The following is a 23,499-nucleotide window of genomic DNA, read 5'->3' as shown; positions in this document are numbered from 1 at the left end:
GGTTTGAAATTAGAGTTCGCAGAATTAATTTTCAGCTATACCATTTTTCCTTGGGAATGCTGACCTGATGAAACTGTTGCAGGACCACGCTGAGTTCAATCTGAAGGTTGGGGCCTGTTTTTATTGGAAGGCTTCTCAGATCCACAATGGAAATAGAGAAGAAAATTGTACTATACAGTAACTGGTGATTTAAAACTTAAGCATATAACATGTAAGATGCGTATGCTTATGCATTTCCTGCCCTGCTGGATTTGAAGCAGTGGCTTGAAATTTGCTTCCTACATTCACAGTTCCCTGAGCATAAGGGTATATAACCAGCTGCTCTGCCCCAAGGATTATAGTTGGAGCAGTTCATTTTTTTTCATGTATATACAGAAAGATTGATTTTGTAGCAGGGATGTGAGAGACTGGATTCAAATCACTAGCTCAGATAAAACAGAAGAGGGGTAGCATGAACTCAAGTTGCTCACCAAGATGTACAGTTTTCCAGCCCTAGTTGGTGGCACTGAGTAAGCACGCATGCAGGCATCCCTTCTGTGGGCATCAGAGTGCTGGGAGAGTGTCTCAGAATAGTTCTGCAGCAGAAAAGAAAGAAATAACTGTGTGAGGGGCAGAAAAATTTAACCAAGTTTCTGAATACAGAACTATTCTGTGCCCTCAGTGAAATAAAGTTTTCATGGAAAGCTTTAAATCCTTTGGAAAGAGGCTACTGAAAAATGGGCAAGCAAATTGATAGCATAAGGTAAAATACAGATGGAATATGCAGACTTGCATTCTTCCTTCAGCAAAGCACATTTTATTGGTGTTACAACTTTGTAAAATAAGTTTCAGCAAGGATTTTTTGGGTTAAATTCTTACTCATATGGTTCTCCTTAGTATAGATGTTGTTCAGCTGATAGGAGCTGGAGCATAGTGCCTTGCCCAGATCCTCATGATGGGCAGGTTTCTAAAGCTCACTGTGCTTCACATTGCTCAGTGACAGCAGGTGGCAGGAGATGAAGATGGCAGATGAGCTGATCCAGCAGAAGCACTGTATCATTTCTTTGTCTTTAAACTGCACATGTGCAGTCCTTCTACATGGGTTTCTCAAGGAGACAGCCAAAACTAGTGAGATAGCACTACAGTGTCAGAGGAGTTTTTTAATGAGGACTGAGACCCTCACTAATTGTGTACCTGAAGAAAAAAAATGAAGAAAATCTACAATATATTTTTTCAGGTAAAAAATTCTGCTTATTCCTGCATTGCCTTATTGCCTTCACCTATAAAGAGTTGTCATATTCTAACATTTTTACTATTTAGAGGTTGAACTCTGCTATAAGTCTAACTCAGATGACCCAACACTTGCTCTTTTTCTCCTCACTTTCCATCAATGCTGCTTGAGTTTGGCCATGGAGATGGAATCAGATTTCATAAGGAAAATCATTTTCAGACAGATGTTAGATATCAAAAGCAGAAACATGTTAGAAAGCTTGATCTGATGAACTATACATATGGTTTAATTTTTCAGTAGAAAATGTAATTAAATTGTCTGGCATTCCTGGATTAGCCCATAGTGCTTCGTGCTATAATCTTGGACAAAGATCTTAAGGTTTTGATATTTCTGGTATATGTAAGCTGTTAATATTGTAGCTTTTCTGTTGTGAAGGATTGGTATCTGGCTCAATTTATTTACTAATTAACCTTCCTTTTTTTGCTGATCATTAGAGTGGTGTGCTATGTGGTCACAGATAAACTCATTCTCTATTACTACTACAGAAAGAATGTTTTATAACTTTGATGTCTCTCAATATCAACACTAACTCTAAAGCTTTTTTTTTAACGATAGAAGAAAAAAAATAATTTGGGTAGCATAGATTTCTTTACTTGTACTTTTCATACCTTTACTATGAAATTTGGGTCATACAGATTCCTGGTTATACTACTTCCTAAAGGAGAATCACGGAAGATATTTTTAACATACTTGTTTGCTTGCTTTTCCTTTTCTTCAGAGGGAAATAATTCTGAGCGAGAGAGAAGGGTTGCAGGGATAAATTGGCACACATGATGTTTGCCAGGGAAGAAGCAAGTAAGTAAGATATAAAGAGCCACGCTAAGCCTTCAGCTCTGTGTGAAGATGTGGGCAGGCTTCATGGGTCAGCTGTCTGCCATGGCCTTAGACTTCCCCTAGAAAACCTGGAAGTGAGGCATGTAGGGTCTGCCCACACAGCACCGCGGACATGTAGGATCACAGCATGTACTGCCTTGCCCGGTTAACAGTAGCGAGGAAGGAGCAGCAGCCCAGCATGTGATAGCAATCAAGGCCTGGGAGTCCCTGGAAGAAGTTCTGCGCTGCTGAGGATGAAACCCAGCGCTGCCATATCTGCCTTACTGCTGTCAGGCGTGCTGGTTCAGGGAAGCAGATGTGTGTGATAATGTATGTGATGCTTGTATGCTTTCGTTCTGTTTGGATGTACCGTTCGTCTTCTTTACTGTGGAAAATGAAAAATAGCCACCTTTTCATCATATTGCAGACGTTTGTCGCTTCATGGTGTTTGGCTATCATAAGGCTCATTTAATGTGAATCAGATGGAAAGTGTGCAAAGTGGTTTTCTGACTCCTGCCCAAGAAAAATCTTGGGTCAGCTGGCATACAGCTTTCTGAGAGTTGGCTCAGCTGAGTCTTCCCAGAGCTGGCAACTGAGCTGCCTGGTCAGCCATGAGGAGCCTGTATCAGGGCAGGAGTGCAACACTAGGGTAGGGTGAAGGGTAACCTGCAGGTAAGACATTAAGTAACTGTTGTGTAGGTATTCAGACTCCTAGTCAATTGGGCAATTCAGACTAAAGAGTGGCTGTGAAGGCCTGCAATGTGTGCTCAAAGCGAGCAGAGTGATTCCAGGCAACAAAGGTGAGGACCCTGGGATTGCCCACTTTGACATCCCTGCATCAGAGAACCCCCAGCAGATAAAATGACACAGGTTGTAAACCAGAGTGTATCTGGCTTGGTTTAGCTGGTCACAGTCTTTCAGTGGTTTAACTAAACATGTTTTGTACTAATTTAGTTAAGCAGGCATTGAAACTGTGTGTAGATAAGCCTGTTAGCTGTGGTGCCATATGTCCGGTCCGAGTAAGCCATGCCTGTGGCGCTTTCTATAAACCCAGCATGTACCGTTGGCCAACTTCACTGGTGGTAAAAACCATCACTTTCAGTGGCAGGGTTTTGGTGGGATAGACACTCAGTCCCCTCAAGGCAACTCAGCATAGTTAGAAGGAGGTGGCAGACTGAAGGGTTGAGAGGAGTGTTGGGGTGCTTCCTCGGAGCAGGTGACCCTCCTCCAAGTGATCTTCTGCAGCATGGTAGTAACTGTGCTGCTGCATGTCTGTGAAGGCTTGCTATGTGGGAGGCCATGTATGCTGCTGGGTTTTGCTCTTGCTGGGTATGTAGCAGTGCAGTTGAAAAAGGAAGGAAAGGACTTTTTTAGGAAGATACTGCTTCAAGGAGCGTAATTTGTGTCATTTCAAAGGCAGGGTTTCTTGACTGTGTCTTTGCCTTTCTGCTCCTTATGTTCAGAAATTTCAACTGAAATAGTAGTTTTCCTGACAGGAACATTTAAGCTGTTGAGAGAACTTTTTCAATACTTTGTGATAATTCTAGCGAAGACTGATCTTTTTGACAGGTTTTGGTTTTGAGTTGCTTTTAGCTTGGGATGTCCCAGTTTTTCTGGTCTCTAAGCATCATCTATGTCTCTTTCTAAATATTTACAGTAACCAGTTCTAAGTGTCTGAAACCCTCATATCTGGTTTTTTTCCATCTAAGGCATCTTCACAACCTTAAATCTGTGTGCTAACACAAACTGCTTGGTATTGATTTAGTTTCATTATTCAAGGAATAACTTTTTTTTTTAACCAAAAATATTAATAGTATTTCTCTTAATCCCAGAGGTAGATTTAAGATCACCTTGTTTTAAAACTAAAGTTCTTTCACAGAAACTTAAAGCACAGAATTTCTCTGGAGCATTTGCAGCTGCTAACATTAACTTGTGTATTTAGAAATCTGTATGTAATAACGTATCTTGTAATAATCTAGCAGCTGGGGAAGTTCATGTGCGTTCAAGGACAAATAGGCGGCCAGCCACTTTGATAATTACCACTTCACAGCCCTTTCTATGAAAGGCTACAAAATGGAATTGGTGCAAAAATGGCTTTCAACTGGAGATGCCCCAAACCAATATTAGTGAGAAGATTTCACTAGAAATGCATATAGGATAAAATATTCAATAGCATTTCAGAAAGCATTAGCAAGGCATAGTACAACTCTTTAAATCATGAATTATCTTTTACATGGAGAAAACAAAATCCCCTAAGTGGTCTTCTGAAAACACTTTTGAAAATAAACTACCCCATGTGTAGTCTGCAGCATTTATTTTCTGTCAAGCTGTTTTAGGCTAGGTTGCCTCTACTAACTGGTTTCATTTGGCTCTCAGCAAGCTGGCAGATATCTTACAAGAGGGAAAAATTGGCTGGGCATTCTGTTTCTTTATACCTTTTGGATTCAGCTATGATATTTTGAACTGCCAGAGAGGGTTTTAAATGGTACCCACCTTATTTAAGGTAATGAAACAAAATATGTGTGATGGAATGCATTCAAGAGAATTGAGGCAGATGCGTATCTTGCTTACATCTGCATTTTAGATTCATCATCTTTGCCTTCTTGAGTAACAGTGAAAATTAAATGAAGTGGCAGTGCTGAAGCAGTGTGCTCTTACCCACCATCTTCATTCACCCACCTTTTCAGCTCATCTCCTCTTTTTTTTTCTTTTTTTTTTTTGGTGACACTTTAGCACATGCTGTGAACATATGCCAAAATGCTCATTCTTAAAAGCTGCCTTCGTTCATCTTGAGCTGTTATCGAGAGCTTTGTCTGCTTCACAGATAAATTGCACTACGCTGAATCAATGTCCTCTTGTACTGGAAACCAGACAATTCTGACAAAGTCTGTTGCATTCATACAGAGTGAGTGAAGAAGTGGCTTACCTCATGCAGAATATGGGTATCAAAACACCTTCTGCTTCTCAACTGAGGCAATGATATAAATGTGGCTGCTGATCCTAAACCAAAAAAATCAGAAATGTTTGCTTGCTGCAAGTTACTTTGCATGCTTGATAGATATTCCAATGTTATGGGTGATGATTTTTGAAATATAAGCTACTACATGTATTTCATTAAGGTGATCTTCAGAAAGTGTATTATTTTGGCTCTACACTTGTTTTAAATTCTCTTTAATGTAGTTTTAGCTGTAGCATAAATGTACTTAACACTGAATACTCTCCTTGACAGGAGACTTTAGCTGAATAAACCAGATCTATTGTGTAATTAAGGAGTTTCTTTGTAAATTGGCTTCATTTCAGTTTTAAATATGTTGTCTAATCTGTTCCAGAAGTAAAGTGAACTTGTTTTTCAGAACTTGCTTATGATTGCTGGTAATCAGAGCTGTAATAAATTGAATTCCTTTGTAATTTAAACACGGTAAAGACATAAACTAATGTACAGTCTGCACTGGGTATTGACGATACAAAGTGATGGTACCTTTCCCAAGAAAATTGCCTTTTAATCACATAGAAGAACAGCTTTCCATTGCTGATACAGAAATGTTGGCAACATTTGAGCGACAGGTTCTCCAGTAATTTGAGTAGATTGAGTAGATTTAAGTTGAGGAAGAGAAGAGGAGGAAAAAAATACAGACTCTGCTAGAGATTGTAAACCGTATATGTATTCAGCAAGCAAATGAGATACAAGCTTTGAAACAATAAGCTGCTCTATAATGCACAGACGGTCTTTTAGGATACCAAGCCCAAGCTCTGAAGTCTCTCTACACATTGATAAAAATGTCTAACTCTGAATGAAATACGTTTATTCTGTTTCATGTAAAGCCCTGTAAGCTACTAAGAACTGACTGAGCTGCTGACTCAGTCATTGTTCCTAGTTTTTACAACTCCTCCCATTCAGTTAATTAAAAAACCTGTTCCTGAACAGGAAACAAAAGCACTTTTTATACAGAATTGATCTGTGTACATTTTCAAGATTTCTGCTCCGTGAATGCACTTTTTCTTTAGCTTTGTTTTTTGCAGTGCAAGTGCCTGCCAGAGGCAGTACTGCCGACATGACTATCCTTCTGGGGTGGAATATTTCACTACACACCGTCCTACACTCATGCCGGGGCCCGTTGAGCATGGGACGGGGTCAGAACCTGAAAGGCACAAAAGGCTGCTCAACGAGCAAGAAAGCAATGAATGGCACTAAAGTCAGGCCATAGAAATGGGGATACTCATGTGGGAGTAGCAGGAGGAAAAAGATCTGTCAGCAAAAGAGCAGAAAGCATAAAGGGTGTTGGGTTTACGATTGAAGAACATGTCTTTGCACTGTGGCAGAAACACTAAGAGCTTGAGTTTTGGTGAGTGTGGACTTTGAAGCTTTTGCAAAATAAATAAAAGCTGCTACTCAGTAAGGCGAAGTTAACGATTAAGCTCAGCAGTTGCTTCTGTTATTTTAGCAAAAGCTTCAACTTGCCAAGAAGTAGAAGAATGTATATGAAGTTGTTTGGAAAAGCCACTTCCATTCTGTCAAATTTATTTTTTAAGAGATGGCTACCAAATCCAAACAGTTGTGTCTGGTGTAAAGCCACAAGTCAGTCGTGGTTAGAATCTCTGCAATCCATGTTATGACCAAAAATACACTTCTGCACATCTTAAATTCCTCCCTATAATTGGAACTCTCTCCATTTTTTTTTTTAATCAACAAAGTGAAGTAATATGATTCGGAGCACGCCTGACACAGAGGTTGGAACCTGGTAGTTTCTAAATTGCTAAAGTTTGCTTTCTTCAGTGCAGATTTTGGTGCCCTGAAATGACTAGCCCTCTTCCCAAACTCAGCTGTTCCTCTAAGAATGAAGCTTCTTTCATCTGTCAGTGTAAGATTTCTCTGTGGCCACTGGTGGACAGGATTTCTTTTTGAATGCTGCCTGGTTTTTATCTTAACCTCAAATAAATATCATCATTTACTTGCATCCACAGGTAATGAGGAGATAGATTGAACTACTCTCTGTAAGTACAGTCTACGTTAAAAATACTTCTTATCACTGCAAAAATCCTCTTCACCTTTTTGAACAAATTTAGACACTGGAATTAGAAGAATCTGTTCAATTAGAGCTGCACTGAACTCAGGTCCTGAAATATTGCTGTCCTTAGAAAATACTCGAGTTTCTTTTATTGACACTTCAGTTGCACAAGAAACTGAAGTTCACTATTTAGCAGTCATAATGGGGAGAGTGAAAGGGAAGAAAGGTTTCTTCTGGTGTGGATTTCCCATGAAGAGGCATCAGCTGAAGCAGGGGAAGGATGGAATTGGGTTTCTGTGCTCACTTGGTACTTGGTCACACAGATTATGAGCTACAGCTGCACCATTGCTGGTGGGGCATCAGCTGAAATGGAACAAATTTGTGTTACTGTGTTTTCTTCAAACTAATAATCACAAATTTTGTTTTGATAAAAAATGAGATTTTTGCTCTTTCTGCATTAAAGAGGAAATCTTACACATTAGTAATTTCTACTGAAATCAGTGTTAATGAGGTGAGGGCATCCATGGTGTAAAGGCAGAATTTTTTTTTATGCAGCTGTGATACAAAATCCCAGTATGTTTGGCTAACCTTTAACAGGTAAACATGGTCTGTTTGAGCCTGCTTGAAACTAGTAATATTAATTTCAAATGTTAACCAGGAGTTTATTCTGTTACTCTCAACTTTCTTCTGTGCTTTAATTAAATGTTAATCTACCATAGACAACCCTGTTCTTTTAATGTATGTTATGTCTCGGGACAAGTGTATACTGATGATTTGGGAGATCACCTAGTTAAGAATAGAACCAAAGGCAGATTAAGTCTGTGCTGCTTCTTAATTTTAAAGATATGTGATGTCTCTCACTAACATAGGAAAATCTACTTGGGCAGAACAATGTAAGATGCTGTTAAGGGACTTGTCTGTCATCCAGTGCAAGATTTGATGTTCAGTTTGTGTTGACATGTCTAAGCTGGGTCTCCACTTCTTAGGATTGAGTTTTAGCCCTGAATCAGTGTTAATGTATAAATGAAAGCAATGTATTTGCTTATTAAGACAAATAATTCAAAGTACAGTAAGAATTGTAACCATGTACTTTTTTGCCTTTGTACCTCATTTTCTTTTCCAGCTGTTCATATAGAGGACAGAAGTTTTTGCTAGAGGCTTCTTTTAATTGAGGGATAAGTTGGCTTTACCTTCTTATCAGGTCTTTCTCTTCTTCTTCCTCTTATGGATGGAGCCATAAGCTTTCAGTGACTCTTACCATTTCCATTAACTGAGGTCTAAGTGGGTATCCACTCTGGTACCAAGGAAACAGTGCTAGGAGTCACGTAAGAAAAGATTTTTGTTGTTGGGCAGCTGCTGTTAAACGTAGTCATCTTAACACTCTGGATTGATTTAGTTGGGCTTTCTGTAACTTTTCTCTCTCTTGATGCCTCTTTGTGTTGTGAGCTGAATAAGCTATGGTATTCACCGGGTGAGCATGTCATCTTCATATGCATGTCTTTATACTCCTACTGTCCAACAGGAAACTAGCAACAGCTTTTATTAGTAGTAACTAGGAAAGTCAGACGGTGTGGTGGTCATAGTCCTTTGCATGGTCACTTGAGCATGTGAACTAACATGCTGCCTGTGGACTATTCTTGGTGTCTGTTGGCAGCCCATGGGAAAGGAATAGAATGATGTTAATTACAAGTTAGATCAATGATAATCCAGTGAGTAAGTTAAATCTAGTTAATTTACAGTCCAGACACTCAACATGTGACCCAGTAAAACAGAACATTTCATTGTGGTAATCTTGTATTTGTGATGGTAATAACTTATGAAACAAAGGTTAGAGGTTAGGCTTGTTTTCCTTGTCTTTTTATATCATCTGTAACCTAAAATTCCCTCTCATGCAATATCTCTGAGTAAATCTGCTTTAAGCTATCATCAGTCACCATTTGAACTGATTTTTCTTTGTTATGCTGCCAACAGAATATAATATATTTTTTTTGTTATGCTAAGAGTCATAAAAGTAAGATAAGAGAAAAGAGGACGCTAGGCTGTACCATCTCCTTTGCTTTGCCAGCATAGGATTAGAGGTTTTGATTAACAAGCATTGCGTTGCTGTGTGGGAAACTTGGTTGAATTCCCTTCCTTGATCTCTCAAATGGTGTCTGTGGATGCGCACAGGTGATGTGTCAGCGTGCTATTGCTCTGCTTCGACATGTCTCACCAGGTTGTGATGCCTGACTCATTCTCTCTTGGTTGAATGGGTATTTGTCCCGCAGACATAACACAGAGAGGAATAAAGGCGTTTAAGGCTTCAAAATCTTCATTATACTTCCGAGAAGTAAAACTATTCATTCTGAAGGGCTCCTTCCCCATGAAATGTTGCACAATCTCTGCTGACTGAATGTGCCTTTGTGCCTTGCCCTCTGCTTTGCAGTGCCATAAGTTTAGCTCCAGTACACTTGATGAATTCTACTTGTATTGTGTTTACTTAGATATGTCTCTAGTTCATGTTTCTTCTGGGGTTTTTTTAATACATTCACAAAATTTCCAGAAGATTGGGTACAGATGGGGACACAGGAGGTCGTCTTCTTCACCCCTCTCCCTCCCCTCAAGAAAAAGTACTGACAGCCAGCTTTTAAAGAAACAGAAACAGTATTTCAGAGTCTGTTTAATAGCTATTTCACAGTGATTGCAGTATAAGGATTAATCATAACTTTTCTAGTTTGTGGCCCAGTTGTTATCCTTTGGAAGCTGTTTACCTAAGGTTCTTGTGTATTTTCCTGCTCTATTCTCCACCCTTTTATAGTTTCCTGTATTCTTTCAGCAAGCTACAATATGAAAATAAAGAAAGAAATACTTATGAATAACTCAGGAAAACTTCCCTCTCTGCCCCCCAAACCTTTTTTTGCATAGCTCTCAGAAGCTATCTGTGGCAGATAAGGGTGAGCCTGTACCATTGAGTTGTCTTGCTCTTTTCTTTGAGGGGGTGAAATTACCATAGCATTGCCTCCATGTTACTTTTCTGTCAGGTCACAGCCTGAGGTGAAATCAACACCTCTTTCAATGAGGAACCCAGAGGTGACGGAGCAGGTGATTCCCTTTCCCATCCTCTCGGTGGGCAGCTGGGCTGTGAGCCTGTCTGCACTTGTTCATTTGTGGACTACTGTCTACTCCCGCTGTTGAAAATGGCATTCTGTAATCCCATTTATACTTGCAGTTTCTCTCTGCAATGAGTGTTTTTTTCCCCCTGCACTGTCCCCTCTGCAGTGGGGACCCAGCAGCTCTGCTGCTCCAGAGGACCTGAGCATGCAGACACTCTGCTTTCCTCTGGAGAACTGCGAACAAACACTAAGTTTCAACAAGCAGGAGGATGACAGAAGTGAAGCAAGGCATTTCTTTCCCACTCGTCATTACTTTTGCGTGTCTACCAAACCTTTTGACATTTACTTAGTGGTAGGTCCTCAAAAGAGCTGCAGTATTAACTTTACACCGTGGTTCCAGTTAGTCATGTAATAGCTCTATCAAAGATGTGATGGATTCTCTTTTGTTCTTCCTTTTTTCAGGTCTAGTCAGCTGCAGCCACTGCCATGACGAAAGCAAAATGCAAAAAACATATTGGCAAATGTCAACTTAAATAATTACATTATTTATATTATTTACATAATTTTAAAAATTGTATGTAGGCTGGAGTGTTAGGATTATGTCTTAAGCTATTATTTTAGAGTCTTTGGTTTGCCATGCTCACTCTTGACTGGCTGCTTTGTCTAAGGATTAGGTAGGGATGAAATAGCTCTACCATATGATCTAGTTGATGGGGTAACAATTGAGACCATAAACTGAGATTTCCTTCCATCATCCACCACTGAGACAAATTTATTTTTGCATCAGGTGTTGAGGGCAGTTGTATACACTGTCAGCTGAAGACTGTACAGGTCCATCTAAGAACCGAGTGTGCTGAAGTGTACTTTCCAATTCATGCAACTATATTCTCGCTGATATCTAGCAAGCCACTTGTCTGTGCCCTTTGTTATTATGTCTTATTTATGCTTTAGGCTTATGCTTTTCAACTCTGCCTAGTTATAGCAAGGATCATCTTTTTAGGGAGGAAAGCAAAGTTATTTCCTATCAGCTTGATGCACGGGAATGCTGAAATATATATAGGCAAAAATTGTCTTTTTCCAAAGTGGTGATATTCTGGCAGGTAGAGAGCCTTTTCTTTTTGAGTCAGTTCTGCTGTTTTTTGAAATACTGAAATGCAGTCAGCAGTCAACAAATAATATGAAACATAAACCTCTGCAGTACTTTTGCTACCCTGCTGTGCTGTCTGCACATTCTTGAGAAGCGCTGGGCTTTGCATAGTCTCACATAGAGAGATGTGAGACTTACTAAATAATCAAAGCTGCTGAAAGACAATACAACTCCTGCCTCCTTGGAGAAACATTTAACAGCTAACGCAATTGAGCAGATGTTTCAGTGACCTTCCATGTTTCCTACTGATGACATGCAGCTACTTTTTTTTTTTTTTTACAGAATTTCTTTCTTCAGATTTTCTTTTTGGTATATGAGCACATACGTGCTCTCATCATTTTATATTGATGAAAACTTCACTGTTTGGTCTGTGAACCCTTGCCACAGATAAGGACTCCCTTGATCTAGGCACAGTACAGAGAAAGTACAAAATGTACTTTCTGTCTTGGAAACATTCTGGACTGTTGGAAATGGCTGGACTATTTGATGGTGAGGGGTAAGTCACTGTGAAAACTAGGGGATCTTACGTTAACAGAAATAATGAGGTGGGTTAGAGTTGTGAACATATGTAAGCCTGCAAGAACCTAAGCAGTGGAAGCAGCAGAAGCAACCCGAAGGCTGGGACAGAAAGGGCTGGTTAATGCCCCTGCTCGCAGACGTTGCAGGGCCAACTTCTGGCAAGAAGGAAGATGGACTGATCTTCCTGCTCCTACTGGGTTTTAATAAATGCCTGCATAAACTGGAGGATAAGCCCTGGTTTAGATCTTCCCCTGCCTTTTTATCTTTCCAGACTCGTTTCCAGCAATAGTGGATTTACTGTCTTTGCTGTAAGTACCTTCACAGGGAAATAAGAATTCATAATCTGCAGAGATAATATATACTAGAATGAAACTGTTCCAATACTGTGCCTGTCAGAGGCCAGACTGAAAGATAGAGATATAAAGCTTACAGTAGTTGTTCGTTACTCCCTTGTATTTGGCTGTAAAGGAGTAGCCACACCAGCTCAGTGGACCATGTAGGTATTAGAAATCTTTGATCTTTCTGAACCTGCACTGATTTACTAGAGAAACATTTCATTATTCTTTTTGTCCTAGTAAGAGAGAGAGGGGTGAACTTCTATAAAAGTACAGTTTTAGCTTTAGATTTGCTTTAATTTTTTGTTAAATTCCTAATTAACACACGGTTAAATTGCCTTGTGATTTAAACTTGCTGTCAGTTTTGTAAAGTCTCCCAACAAAATCGTGCCTCTCGAAGTGTAATAAAATTCCACTTTAGCTTGCAGTCAAGCCAGACTTATGTCCGTTTAACTTGTATTTCAGCCATGCTGTCTTTTTTATGGCAGCTTGAATAGAGATCAGGGAGAAACATAGTAAGAAATTGTCTCCTTCCTCCCCATTAGTTAGTTACTCACATCTGGCTCAAATGTGTATTGCAGGCCCCTCTTCAGTCCTTCTTTCTCTCCTTCCAATAAAAAAGTCTGCCTCTTTTAGTGAGGAAATAAATTTTTAAAAACTGTCTATAGAAGATCTCAAGTTACGAGCCATCTTTTCCAAAGGAGAGGCGTTTTAACATCTAGTCCTGACATCTTCCATGCACAGCATACTTCTTGATTTCGTAACAGGAGGAGATTAATGCTGCCCTTCTATTATATGCTTTGGGATCTGTGTGTACTCCTCTGTAGTCAACCTCCTCATGAACTGCTGCTTATTAGCAGTGAAGGCACAGACGGCTTTGTGTTTGCATGGGTCAGCTGAAGGAAAGGGAGGATGGCACAGATAGCGACATAGACAGTTCTGAGCATCTCTTTGTACCAAAGCAAAGCTCCAGCTGATTATTTTTTTTTACAAGAACATGTGTAATTCTACAATGGATAGCAGACCCTGCTCCCAGTTGCAGACAGCCTAAAGCGTTTGTTCTGTGCTCAGGAATTTGGGACTTTTTTGTAGAAGTTTGGATTGCAGTGGGTAACTGGCCTTTTCTTGCCACCAGACTATCTGTTGTTTAATACGTAACAGTCACCGCAAAATAGTAGTATTATGCTTCCAGAGTAACTAGAGAACCTAGAATAAGGACCACTGTCTCATTTGAAGTGCTGGATGAGTATTGTTCATATGGATGAGTATTGTTCATATAATGTATTATTATGTTGTTTTCCTTCCTTGTTCATGTGAATTCATGCTTTGCTACTGTGCCCAACTCAATTACCACTCTGCAGCGTGTTCTCAATTTCTTTCCGAACTAGCAAAATTTTATCACTGCAGTATCTCACAGTTTCAAAGTAGTATGTTGTTTCCATGCAGTATTGTATTCAACTCTGTTCTGTACATAATGGGGGAGAGTTAAATCAGAAGTAACCCCACTGGATTTAGATCTGTCTGAAGTGACTCAAACTTGCTGTGGCTTTGGGGTTTTTTTTCTTCGGGGAACTAAAAGTATGAAATGCCATTATAAATTGTAATCACAGCTTGCCTTGAATAGTAACCACAGCTGAGAATCCTGCAAATCAGACCCCTGGATTCCAAACTGGGCAATCAATTAGGGTTACATCCAGGTGGCTATGTCGGTAGTTGAAGACAACAGCAACTGAGAAGTAAGCAGGAGAGCGCAACAGCATCAGGTCAGCCCATGGTGAACAAACACTGTGTGGCAACTTCAGTAAAATTTAAGAACGTGTTGCCTTTAGTGACAATCTGTGAAATATGGTCATTGGCTCTATGTTCTAGAGTAGTAGTATTTGTGTGCTGTCAGGTGCTCCCTGTGGCTGCGTGATGTCCTGGTATGTCCTGACTCCACACAGAAGGAGGTCTGACTTTGCTCAGCTCTCCCCCCCACTCCTGAATTTCCTTTGCAGGAAAACGGGGAGCCTGCAGGGGGAAGGATCCGCAATGCGGGGAAATGCATCTTCCTCTTTGTTAGGCTGTGGCTGACAGGGAAATCCTGAAACAAGATTTACATGGTCTGTATGGCAGTCTGGGGATTAAAAAATACAGTTCTCTCTACTTTATCACTTCCTGTTTGTGCCTCGGGCATCAGTCACAACATGGTTTCTAGCTTCAGTTAACTGAGCATCTCCCTACTAATTGTCCAGATTCCCTGAGCCCAGAGGTGCTGACTGCCTGGTGCTGATTGCACTGAAAGGGGCTCAGGGTGGACAGGCTGAGGAGTTCAGCTTTAGGATGCTAGCGTGTTTCTATTGAATATGTGAAGCGTTTTTCCACATTCTTGTCTGCTGTCAGGTTTCCTGTTGCTTCCCATAGTGTCTGCCAGGTGTAGCTTTGTCACCCCTAAAATTTCTACTCTTCATCCTGGAGGTACTGTAAAGTCTGTGGAAGAAGAGGTTGCAAGAATTTTTCAAGATAGAGGGTGTGTCTATACTGAAAGTTTTAGATACCTTCAGTAAGCAATTAAACAAGTTTACAGGGAAGAAAACCTCTGGAGCTACTAAGCCCAAAGATACCTCTTCCCTGCCTCTGGGCAATGTGTTCCTCCTAGAGGTGTGGAGGTGGTATTGCTAATTGTATTTGAAGTCCTCCTTACACCGCTGTCATTTACTCCTGTCTAAGACAGAATGCTGCACGAGGCAGACCTTCGGTCTGACTTGGAGAAACCATTCCTGTAGCCAACTATGTTGCTGTAATATACTACAGGAATGGCTTCAGCAGGTCAGACCAAAGGTCCTGCTGCTTCTACCCCAGTGTTGGTCTTCAAAGTGCATTAATTGTCTTGGCTGGACTTCAAATAATAGCGTGTGCTGAAGCAGGCATGAAGTTAGAAAAACTCCAAGGCAACTGATTTTTTGAAGTGTGTTGAAAGTTATTAAACATTTGCAAAATACAGTCTTGCAGTGGGAAGTACCAGCATCTTTAGTTACCCTGCTGATAATACTTCAAAGTTACTGTGGTCACTTTAGAAAGACAAAACGTATGGAAGGAAATAAAAGTCTTCTGTCTTGTAAGCTGATATTGAGGCTTGTAACCACAGTACTCGAGCATACTGATTAAAAGTGTGCTTCTGTCAGCAGTGTGCTGGGGTTGAGTGGAGGAGCTGAGCCTCTTGGTCTCACACCTCACTTGGTGTGTGAGTGTGTGTACACATGTGTGCACACACCTGGCAGGGTGGCGGGACAGGTCTTTCTCATGGAGCGTCAGGACTTGCTGAGCTTGCATTCGTTTCCTTCTCTGCTGCTAGATGGCCTGAAATAGTTTAGTGTGGGTGAATTCTCCAAACGTGTCTCAAAAGTCTGATGGGATGTATAGGGGCAGCAGGGTGTTGTACGCAAAAATGCTGAAGGAGTGAGGAAATATTTCTGTAGGTGGCTGACATCCTAATGTATTGGATGTATTTTAATGAAGTTGAGCACTGTTTGGGAACAGTAATCCAGTGGCTGTGCGCATTACTAATTTAAAAATATGATTTACAGGAGATGCACTAAGTTGATTTTACTCAGCCTTTTTCTCGTTTCCTGGAGTTGTTTCTTACATCGAGTCTTGCAGTGCTATTCTCTTGCTGAGACCAGCCATTAACTTAGTAGTAGTTAACGTTTCTAAATTTGAGAAGATTGCTCCACTGATCTTAAGTCATACAAGCAGCAAATGTGTCCATCTAAGCTTTCGTTTTCGCTGCATTTATAAAAGAAAGCTTTTAAACTTTGTGTTTGTAATGCATAGAGATGATTGATGTGCCTGGCTGTCCCCTGCAGGTCTGCCCAGGGCGACTGCCTCCATGTTAGTTCTTGCCTTTTACAAGACTTAGAAAATAGCCAAGGTTTGCATGCTGGGGGGAGGTAAAGTCAGCAAGAAACACTTCTTTCTGATGTTCTTCTGAAGGCAACCACCTTCAAAAGAGTTCTAAATGTGTATGGTTTAATTTCTTATGTTAGCTAAAGTTCTCAAAGGGCTTAGTTTACGATTAAGGAAAGTTAGGTGCTATTCTACTCTAGGGGAGCCTAGGGGGAAGAGGGTTTAGCCTAGCATTTTTTAATAGCTGTTTGATGCTAAAAACAAAACAAACCCCCTATGTTTATTGTCTTGGAGTTTCAAAGTAATGGGTGTGTTTTCTTTCTGTAAAGCTTTTAATACTAAGGGCCAAAAAATGCTATCTGTACAGATACTGTTATACCAAATTAAGTACACAAACACAAATGCCTCCATAGTTATTTACTATTTCTAGAGAGTATGTGATAAAAGGATCTTTTTTAATTTAACTTCAGCTCCCACACATTCTTTTCATTCTGACCTGGTAAAACTGGGTGTCTTTCACGGCAGGTTCAGGAGACCCTCTGCAATCTTTTGTCATCTTCTTTGGCTGCTAATAACAGGAAAAATTGACTGAGCGAAATGGTGAAGTTGTTGAGCCAGCAGTTGCCACAGTGACAGTTGTCCAGTATAAATATCTTACAACTCTTCTGTTTATCATCTGTTTTCAGGGCAGTTTAAGCTGCTGGAACAAGACCGAGATATTAAGGAGCCAGTGCAGTATTTTAACAGTGTGGAGGAGGTGGCTAAAGCATTTCCTGAACGAGTTTACGTCATGGAGGAAATAACATTCAACGTTAAGGTAGTCCCTGAATAAATATTTATCCCTGTCTAAATGATTAACTGTTACAACCTTTATATACATGGCAAGTGAGCAACGGTGCTGTGTGGGAAGTGTGATTTTTTTTTTTTTTTTTTTTTTTTTTTATTTGAGACAAACGAACCTTTAGTGTTCTGCATTCAGTGATGGTGCTCTTTGGGATCTTTTTGCAGTGTTAAATCAACACATTCTCTAAGGGCTCTCCTGTCCTATGGCACTTTGGGGAGCAGTTCTGATGATCCATCCAATAATTAATTTCATTAGGATGCTTCTGCCAGATTTTAAACAAATGTTGTTTGTTGCCCCCTTTCTCCTCCCCCTCCAGCAGTCTGAATTTTGTTGTCTGCTAAGCAGCAGCTGCTCAAATCCCTGTCCAGAAAGCCTTATTCTCAGAGAGCACGCAGGGCGAAATGATGGGGTTGCTTGTCTCAAAATTACAGCAGCTAAATGGCATTGTGAATTAAAAAAAAAAAAAAAAAACCAACCCAAAAACCAGAAGACACATTTTCCTCTGTGTGCATGTGTGTGTGTTTGCATGTGCATGCCTCTTGGGCTCATCAAAGGGTCAGCAATCCCATGGGTGTAAGAGGGCTTGCTATCACCAAACACACTGCAGTGCAGTGGCATGAAACAATGAAGACAGAACTTGTTCTTCCTTGTCCTACCTATGTGTGTGACACTATGCAAGGTAGGTCAGCTCTGCCAACAGAGAAGAGTGGTCTTTTGTTCATCTGGTTTGCTTCAGTTGATACGCCACTTAAGACTGGTAGAAGAGCATCCTAGACCTGGGATGCAATGGCACAGATCCATGTGATGTACTCTACAGGGGAAACTGGTTGATACTGCTGGTGCAAAACCGGTATAGAGTTTCCTGGTCCCGTGTGCAATGATGTGGAGTTTTTATAACAACCTTTTAATGGCTTTTTCTCTTTCTTGCACTATAAAGTTGTGGGATACCAGCTAGTCCACAGTTTTATAGGTGTGAAACAAGATTGCTGTAAGTGCAAGAGCTTATCAGTTAATTCATTTAGCAACACAGACTCATGCCTCGCAAGACAGTGAGTTGTTTTCATTTATGCTCTCTATTAACCTGAACCTATAAAACATGAATGAAGGCTACATGAGAAAGTTGGAACACTTTTGTATGTTTAGGATGTAGTTGGGCAAATCAAGGCAACAAGAAAATTTCATTTCTACCCCAGGAAAATCTATCTTACCTTGGGACTGCCAGCCTTATCCAGTGTTGTGCCATTATTTCTCAGCTGATCAATGACCAGATCAAGAGAGTGGCATAGTAAAATGTGCAGCTTTAATTTTATAGGGAGAAAAGTATTCGTCTGCAGGCTTGTTTAAATGTAAAATGTGTCTTGAGTTTAGTATGAGTGTTCTTAAAACTCTTTGTCATATTTAGCAAACTGAGAAATAAGCATAGCTTACTGTTAGAGATCAAGTCCATTTTGAAAAGGTATTCTAGTGATACTCCTTAATGTAAATAATAGTAATAATAATCCAGGTTTAACCTAGTTACACAGTTATCTTGGCAGTATTTCTCTTGGCAGTTTTTCCAGTTTCGTAGAAGTCTATTCCAAGGTTATCATCTTCCAAAAAATAAATGAACTTAACAGGATTTATTAAAGTGTTTAATAACCCTTTGCATGCAAGAGAATTATGTATGCTAAAATTTTAATATAGGGGAGATCCTGTCAAACTGATTAGAGCAAAGGGAGGAATACTAAGTACAGTTGATTTCTGTCCAATGCAGTGTGCCTGTTTAAATTCAGAAGAGAGTATCAGAAGGTAGCTTATCTGATACAAAAAGAAAAAAAAGATCGTGTGAAGCATTTAAGATGAAAAGGAACTCTGAATTCTGGGAATTCTTTCTTGTTCCAAACACTCAAGTTTTTCATAGATAATTTTTGAAAGAAAGACCCTGTAGAGTTACAAGGTGCCACCAGACAGTTACTGCGTGGTTTTGTCTGTGCTCGTTGAGGTCTGCCTGCATGTGCCATGGTTATGGTTCGACTTGGTGCAAACCTTGCTCCTCCATGTAAATCCTAAGCTGCTCCAGCAGGATTTTACAGCTAGGACTGCCATTCAGCGATTTGCCTTCTTGCTGTGAGAGGCCTTGGGATCTTCTCCAAGGGGGTTACTTTATTTTTACTTTGTATATTAGTTGTTAAAGGGAAAAATAAGCCACCTTATTCTGGGGGAGGCAGGGGATTCCCTTACTTCCTTCCTTCCCCGCAGTTTTGCAGCTAGCTAGGCTTTCTGGGCAGCACACTGAGGCAGGGGGTTTGGGACCTGTGGGATATTTGGAGGAGGGCTGTAACATATGCCATCAAGCAGAGCCAGGAGTGGAAGGTGGAGTCACTTTTCACAGAATGGCAAACAACAATTTTAGATTAAACCAAACTTTTGTAATGACTAAAACTACTTCTGGTAATTTCTATGGATGTACATATGTATCAGTACCATGCTTGTATACCCAGTCAGTTCCCTTAGGTACCCAGTGGCCAGCAGCATCTACAGGAGTAGCAATTTAGAGTGTTCTGGGGAGAAGCTAATTTCACTTGGTCGATAGGTATTTAATCTGTTCCTAATTTAAAATTAGAGGCATTCTGTCTTTTCTTCACTGACCAGTTTTTTTTTGTATTAATACTCGGTGCATAATGGCAGAGAATTTTGTTTAGGTTACACTACATTACACTACAAAGATAACGATTTTTTTTATTGTCTATGCCAGGAAGAAAAATACTAAGTTGAGCTACCCCAGGGCCCTAGGTTTTGCTGAACCAACAGCAGTAGGTTTGTGCAGTGGGATACTCTGGTCCCATACAGATGGCAGTCCGTACAAATACCTAGGAAGCTATTTACATTAGACTTAAAAACAAAACCAGGAACAAAAACCCCACATCATACCAAGGGCAATTCACAAAAAGTTGTTTTAAAAAACAACAATATTGTCTGATAGATTGGACAAGCCATGAATTCCTGCACTCTCATAAACGGCCCAGTTAGTGTTGTAGGACCTTTCAGATCTTCCAGGATATCATTTTTGTCCTGACAATATCACTTTGTCTCCCAGGAGAGGTTGTGAAGTTGTTTGCAGAGCCTTGCCAGGATGGAGAGGTAGGTTAGGTAACTAACCCTGTGATGAGTCTTTTCTTTCCTATCAAAGACATTTGGCTGATGTGAACTTTTGATACCCGGTTTGATTATCTTTTTAATGTAATCTTTTTTTCACAGTGGTTTAACTGTGTTGGCCCATAGAGTGTGCATTTTGTCAGAAACAAATATATAGTGACAACTGTACGGGGGGTTTTTTGACAAATGTTAATGCAGCACATAGAAGCCAAATTGATCTCCTGATTTGGTTCCAATTGTGTTGTGTCCTGGTTTTGGCTGGGACAGAGTCAATTTTTCTTCTTAGTAGCTAGAATAGTGCTGTGTTTTGGATTCAGTATGGGATGTGGTATGAGAAGAATGCTGATAATACACTGATGTTTTCAGTTGTTGCTAAGACATCACAGACTCTTCAACTCCCCATGTCCTGCCCGCGCACAGGTGTACAAGAAGCTGGGAGGGACCAGAGCCAGAGCACCAGACCCAGATTAACCAATGAAATATTCCCTATCATGTAACATCATGCTCAGTATATAAAGGAGGGTTGACCGGGAAGGGGGAGTTCTCTCTCACTTCCAGGCTTGCAGTTGCGGGATCTTGGTATTTCGGGATCACTAGCTGGGAGCGTGCTGAGTGTCAGTTGGCGGGTGGTGAGCAGTTGCATTGTTCATTACCCATTTGTACTTTCTATTATTTTTATTGTTTTGTTCTATTTCAATTATTAAACTGTTTTTATCTCAACCTACAAGTCTCCGTTTACCGCTCCAATCCTGTTCCCAATCCCCTAGATGGGGGAGGGTGAGCAAGCGGCTGTGTGGCGTTTGGCTGCCGCCCAGGTTTATGCCACGACATGTTGGCTCTGATGAACTTGTCCTGAGCTTCCAAAAAGCACATATTTAGGACACTGTAATCTACACTGGCATTTTTAAATGCTGCAATAGTGACTTTCTTAAAATCAGTCTGTGTGCAGCTTTTAACTCCATAGTTGCAGGCAATTCAGTACCTCACCTTGAGAGAATCAGTGCTTCAGTCCCCTCATCACCCCTGTGGCTTGATGCCAGCTCTATGATTGAGCACCATTGCCTCACAGTGGCTTCATGTGCTGGTCTTCCTGACATCCGATGTGAAGAGATGCTTCATGTTAGAGCTTTGTGGTATTACCTGTCACATTTAGAATCATTTTTTGAACACTTTTGTTTCTTTGAGATGTCCTTAAATAACACTGAAGCCAGTTTTTAATGCAGTAATCAGGGCAAAGTCCCTCTTAGCTGAGAGGGAAACGTGTATACCAACATGAAGAGTTGTACTTACTGGTTCTCTGTCTTAGGAGACAGACATTTATAAAATAAAAAATGGGATGCTGTCTTACTGAATTTAATTGACTTCTTTGAAAAAGTTTCTTATTTTTTCTGCTAATAGCTCTTCTGAAGACTGCTTGTTCTATATTAAAATAATCTTTATTCATTTTTGGGGACCTGTAAAAAATAAAATAAAATTTTTAAAAAGTGCTCTGATTGGTCCCTTGGCTTTAATAATAAAAACTGTATGCGGTGACTATGAATCAGAGACATCACAGTTGAAAAGAGCTCTACCAAAAGAAATCCTAACTGTGAATTTTTACTGTGAATGCAATGCTTGCATAAAGACCTAGAAAGTATAACAAGCAATATGAAGCCACAAATCATTTTTATAAGGAGTTCATATGTGTCCAAGTGATTAAAGACTTCTACTTCAAACTATAAAAAATTAGAACAGTTGGAGTCCAAGACAGGATATTGACTCAGGTGTTATCAAAATCTGTTTTTCTGAGTTAACCTTTCCTTAAGCAAAAGGAACAATATACTTGAGCTTTCCCGAAAGAATATGTTTCCTAAATAATCGTTCATCACTTTCCTGATGCCTGTCTTCTGCAGTAGATGTAACTGGCTTCTGAATTATTATTGAACTGCAGGAGTCTTAAAACTTAAAACATTACAGTGATTTAACCCATTGCTGTTTTGTCATGTGTTTGACAAGATGTATGTAAGCCTGTAACCTTTCTGGTCAGCATCCTGGCATCAGTAGTGAATGGTCAATATGGATCAACATCTGACAGTCGGGAGGTGAAAGGTAAGTACAGCATGGAGTAGGTTCTGGTTCCGTGGGTCCTCTGCATTAGGAATTTGAATATGTACTAGTGATTTCTAGATGGCTTTGGAGTATAGTGTGACAAGCACTGCCTCTTCCACAGGGCTAGGAGCACTGATTATTCTCATTTATTAACAGAAAGTGAAAACTGGTTGGGAAGGGCAAAAGAGGGACGAGGGAGAAGTAAAACTGCAGGAGTCATTGTTATAATGCATAAAGCATCATTACTATAATGTGTAAAACTGAGAAGGCAACCATGAAGATAAACGCGTTTGGGGAAGAAGTTATTTCAGAATACTCCCAAGGCTAGTAGTTTAATAACTGGAGGAGGCTTTGTGATTATCAGGTAATGACAGCAACTGGAGGTATGATGGTTACTGCTGCATATTGTTGCACTGGAATTGTCTAGTGAAGAATTCCTCATTTAAATAGAAGATGTGAGGAGAGGGCACACACAAAAAATTAAAACATGAGGCCACAGTCCCAATATGGAGATGTTTGAGGAAAATGTATTGTCCCGCCTTCCTTTCCCCTATCCTTCAACTGGTCTCAGCTTCCTACCAGTTGCAAGGTCTTCACACCTGAAGGTTCAAAACCGAAACTGGCAGAAGTCCCAAAGGAGGCAAGAGCATTGCTCGAGTGCGGACAAAGCAGGAGGAGGGAAGTGAGCTGAAAGTGTGGGGCAGAGTAGAGCCACACTGGGACTCGAGTCCGCCCTCCCGGGTATGTTATGAAGCTGAATGAAGGCTTCTCGGGTGCTTTCTGCCATCTGCAGCATTACCTGTTTTCCAGAATTACAAGGAGATACTAAGAGCTTCCCATAAAAATATATCACTATTTCTCCATCAGTCTGTGTTCTGGACTAGCTTAACTCTGGCCCTCTGAGATAGTGCATTGCTGTCTTCTCTCTGTCATATACCAGTGATATGCCATGTCACGTGCATGGGCTGGGACATGTCAGTGGCAGATCCAAGTGTCTGAAATAGCAAAAGGCTCTGCTACACCTCACCAGTGATTTTGTAGTGGGAAGCAGAGGGTGCACAGGGCACACTCAGAGCAGGGGTGTGAAGGAGCACAGGGGTGCTTGCAGGTGCAGATCCTGTTGGGTCAGTGCTGGAAGCTTAGAGGGTAGAGGGAGTTGAGTCTGGTGTGGTGTTACCCATTCTGCCTTTTAGGAATAATTTATGATATGCGCTTTCTCCCAGATCATGTTGTCTTTAAGCATACTATTTGGTGTGAATCAAATCTGCTCTGAGGGGCTGCTGTGATTGACTGATTCCCTGTGAAGTTCACCAAAGGCAAGCACCTGGGATGCCGTAAGCCCTGCAACAAGCAGATGAGCTAGAA

General features: G+C 40.5%; 1 protein-coding gene and 1 long non-coding RNA gene across 3 annotated transcripts in view; one reads left to right on the top strand and one right to left on the bottom strand.

The window, feature by feature from the left end:
- GAREM1 (GRB2 associated regulator of MAPK1 subtype 1) overlaps window positions 1-23,499 on the top strand; it is a 104,601-nt gene that overhangs the window by 62,026 nt on the left and 19,076 nt on the right. For both annotated transcript variants that reach the window (XM_074880281.1, XM_074880272.1), the window contains exon 3: window positions 16,754-16,884. In XM_074880281.1, coding sequence (XP_074736382.1) covers window positions 16,754-16,884 — 131 coding nt within the window. The remainder of the gene's footprint in view (window positions 1-16,753; window positions 16,885-23,499) is intronic.
- LOC141948207 (uncharacterized) lies at window positions 10,452-16,676 on the bottom strand. The gene is made up of 2 exons (XR_012630391.1): window positions 16,564-16,676; window positions 10,452-10,662 (listed from the first exon to the last, which is right to left on the bottom strand). It is a non-coding gene; the product is annotated as an uncharacterized LOC141948207 (long non-coding RNA).

The sequence above is a fragment of the Strix uralensis genome, chromosome 1 (assembly GCF_047716275.1).
Source record: "Strix uralensis isolate ZFMK-TIS-50842 chromosome 1, bStrUra1, whole genome shotgun sequence".
In the NCBI taxonomy this organism is placed as follows: Eukaryota; Metazoa; Chordata; class Aves; order Strigiformes; family Strigidae; genus Strix; species Strix uralensis.
This window is presented reverse-complemented; position numbering and strand designations above follow the sequence as displayed.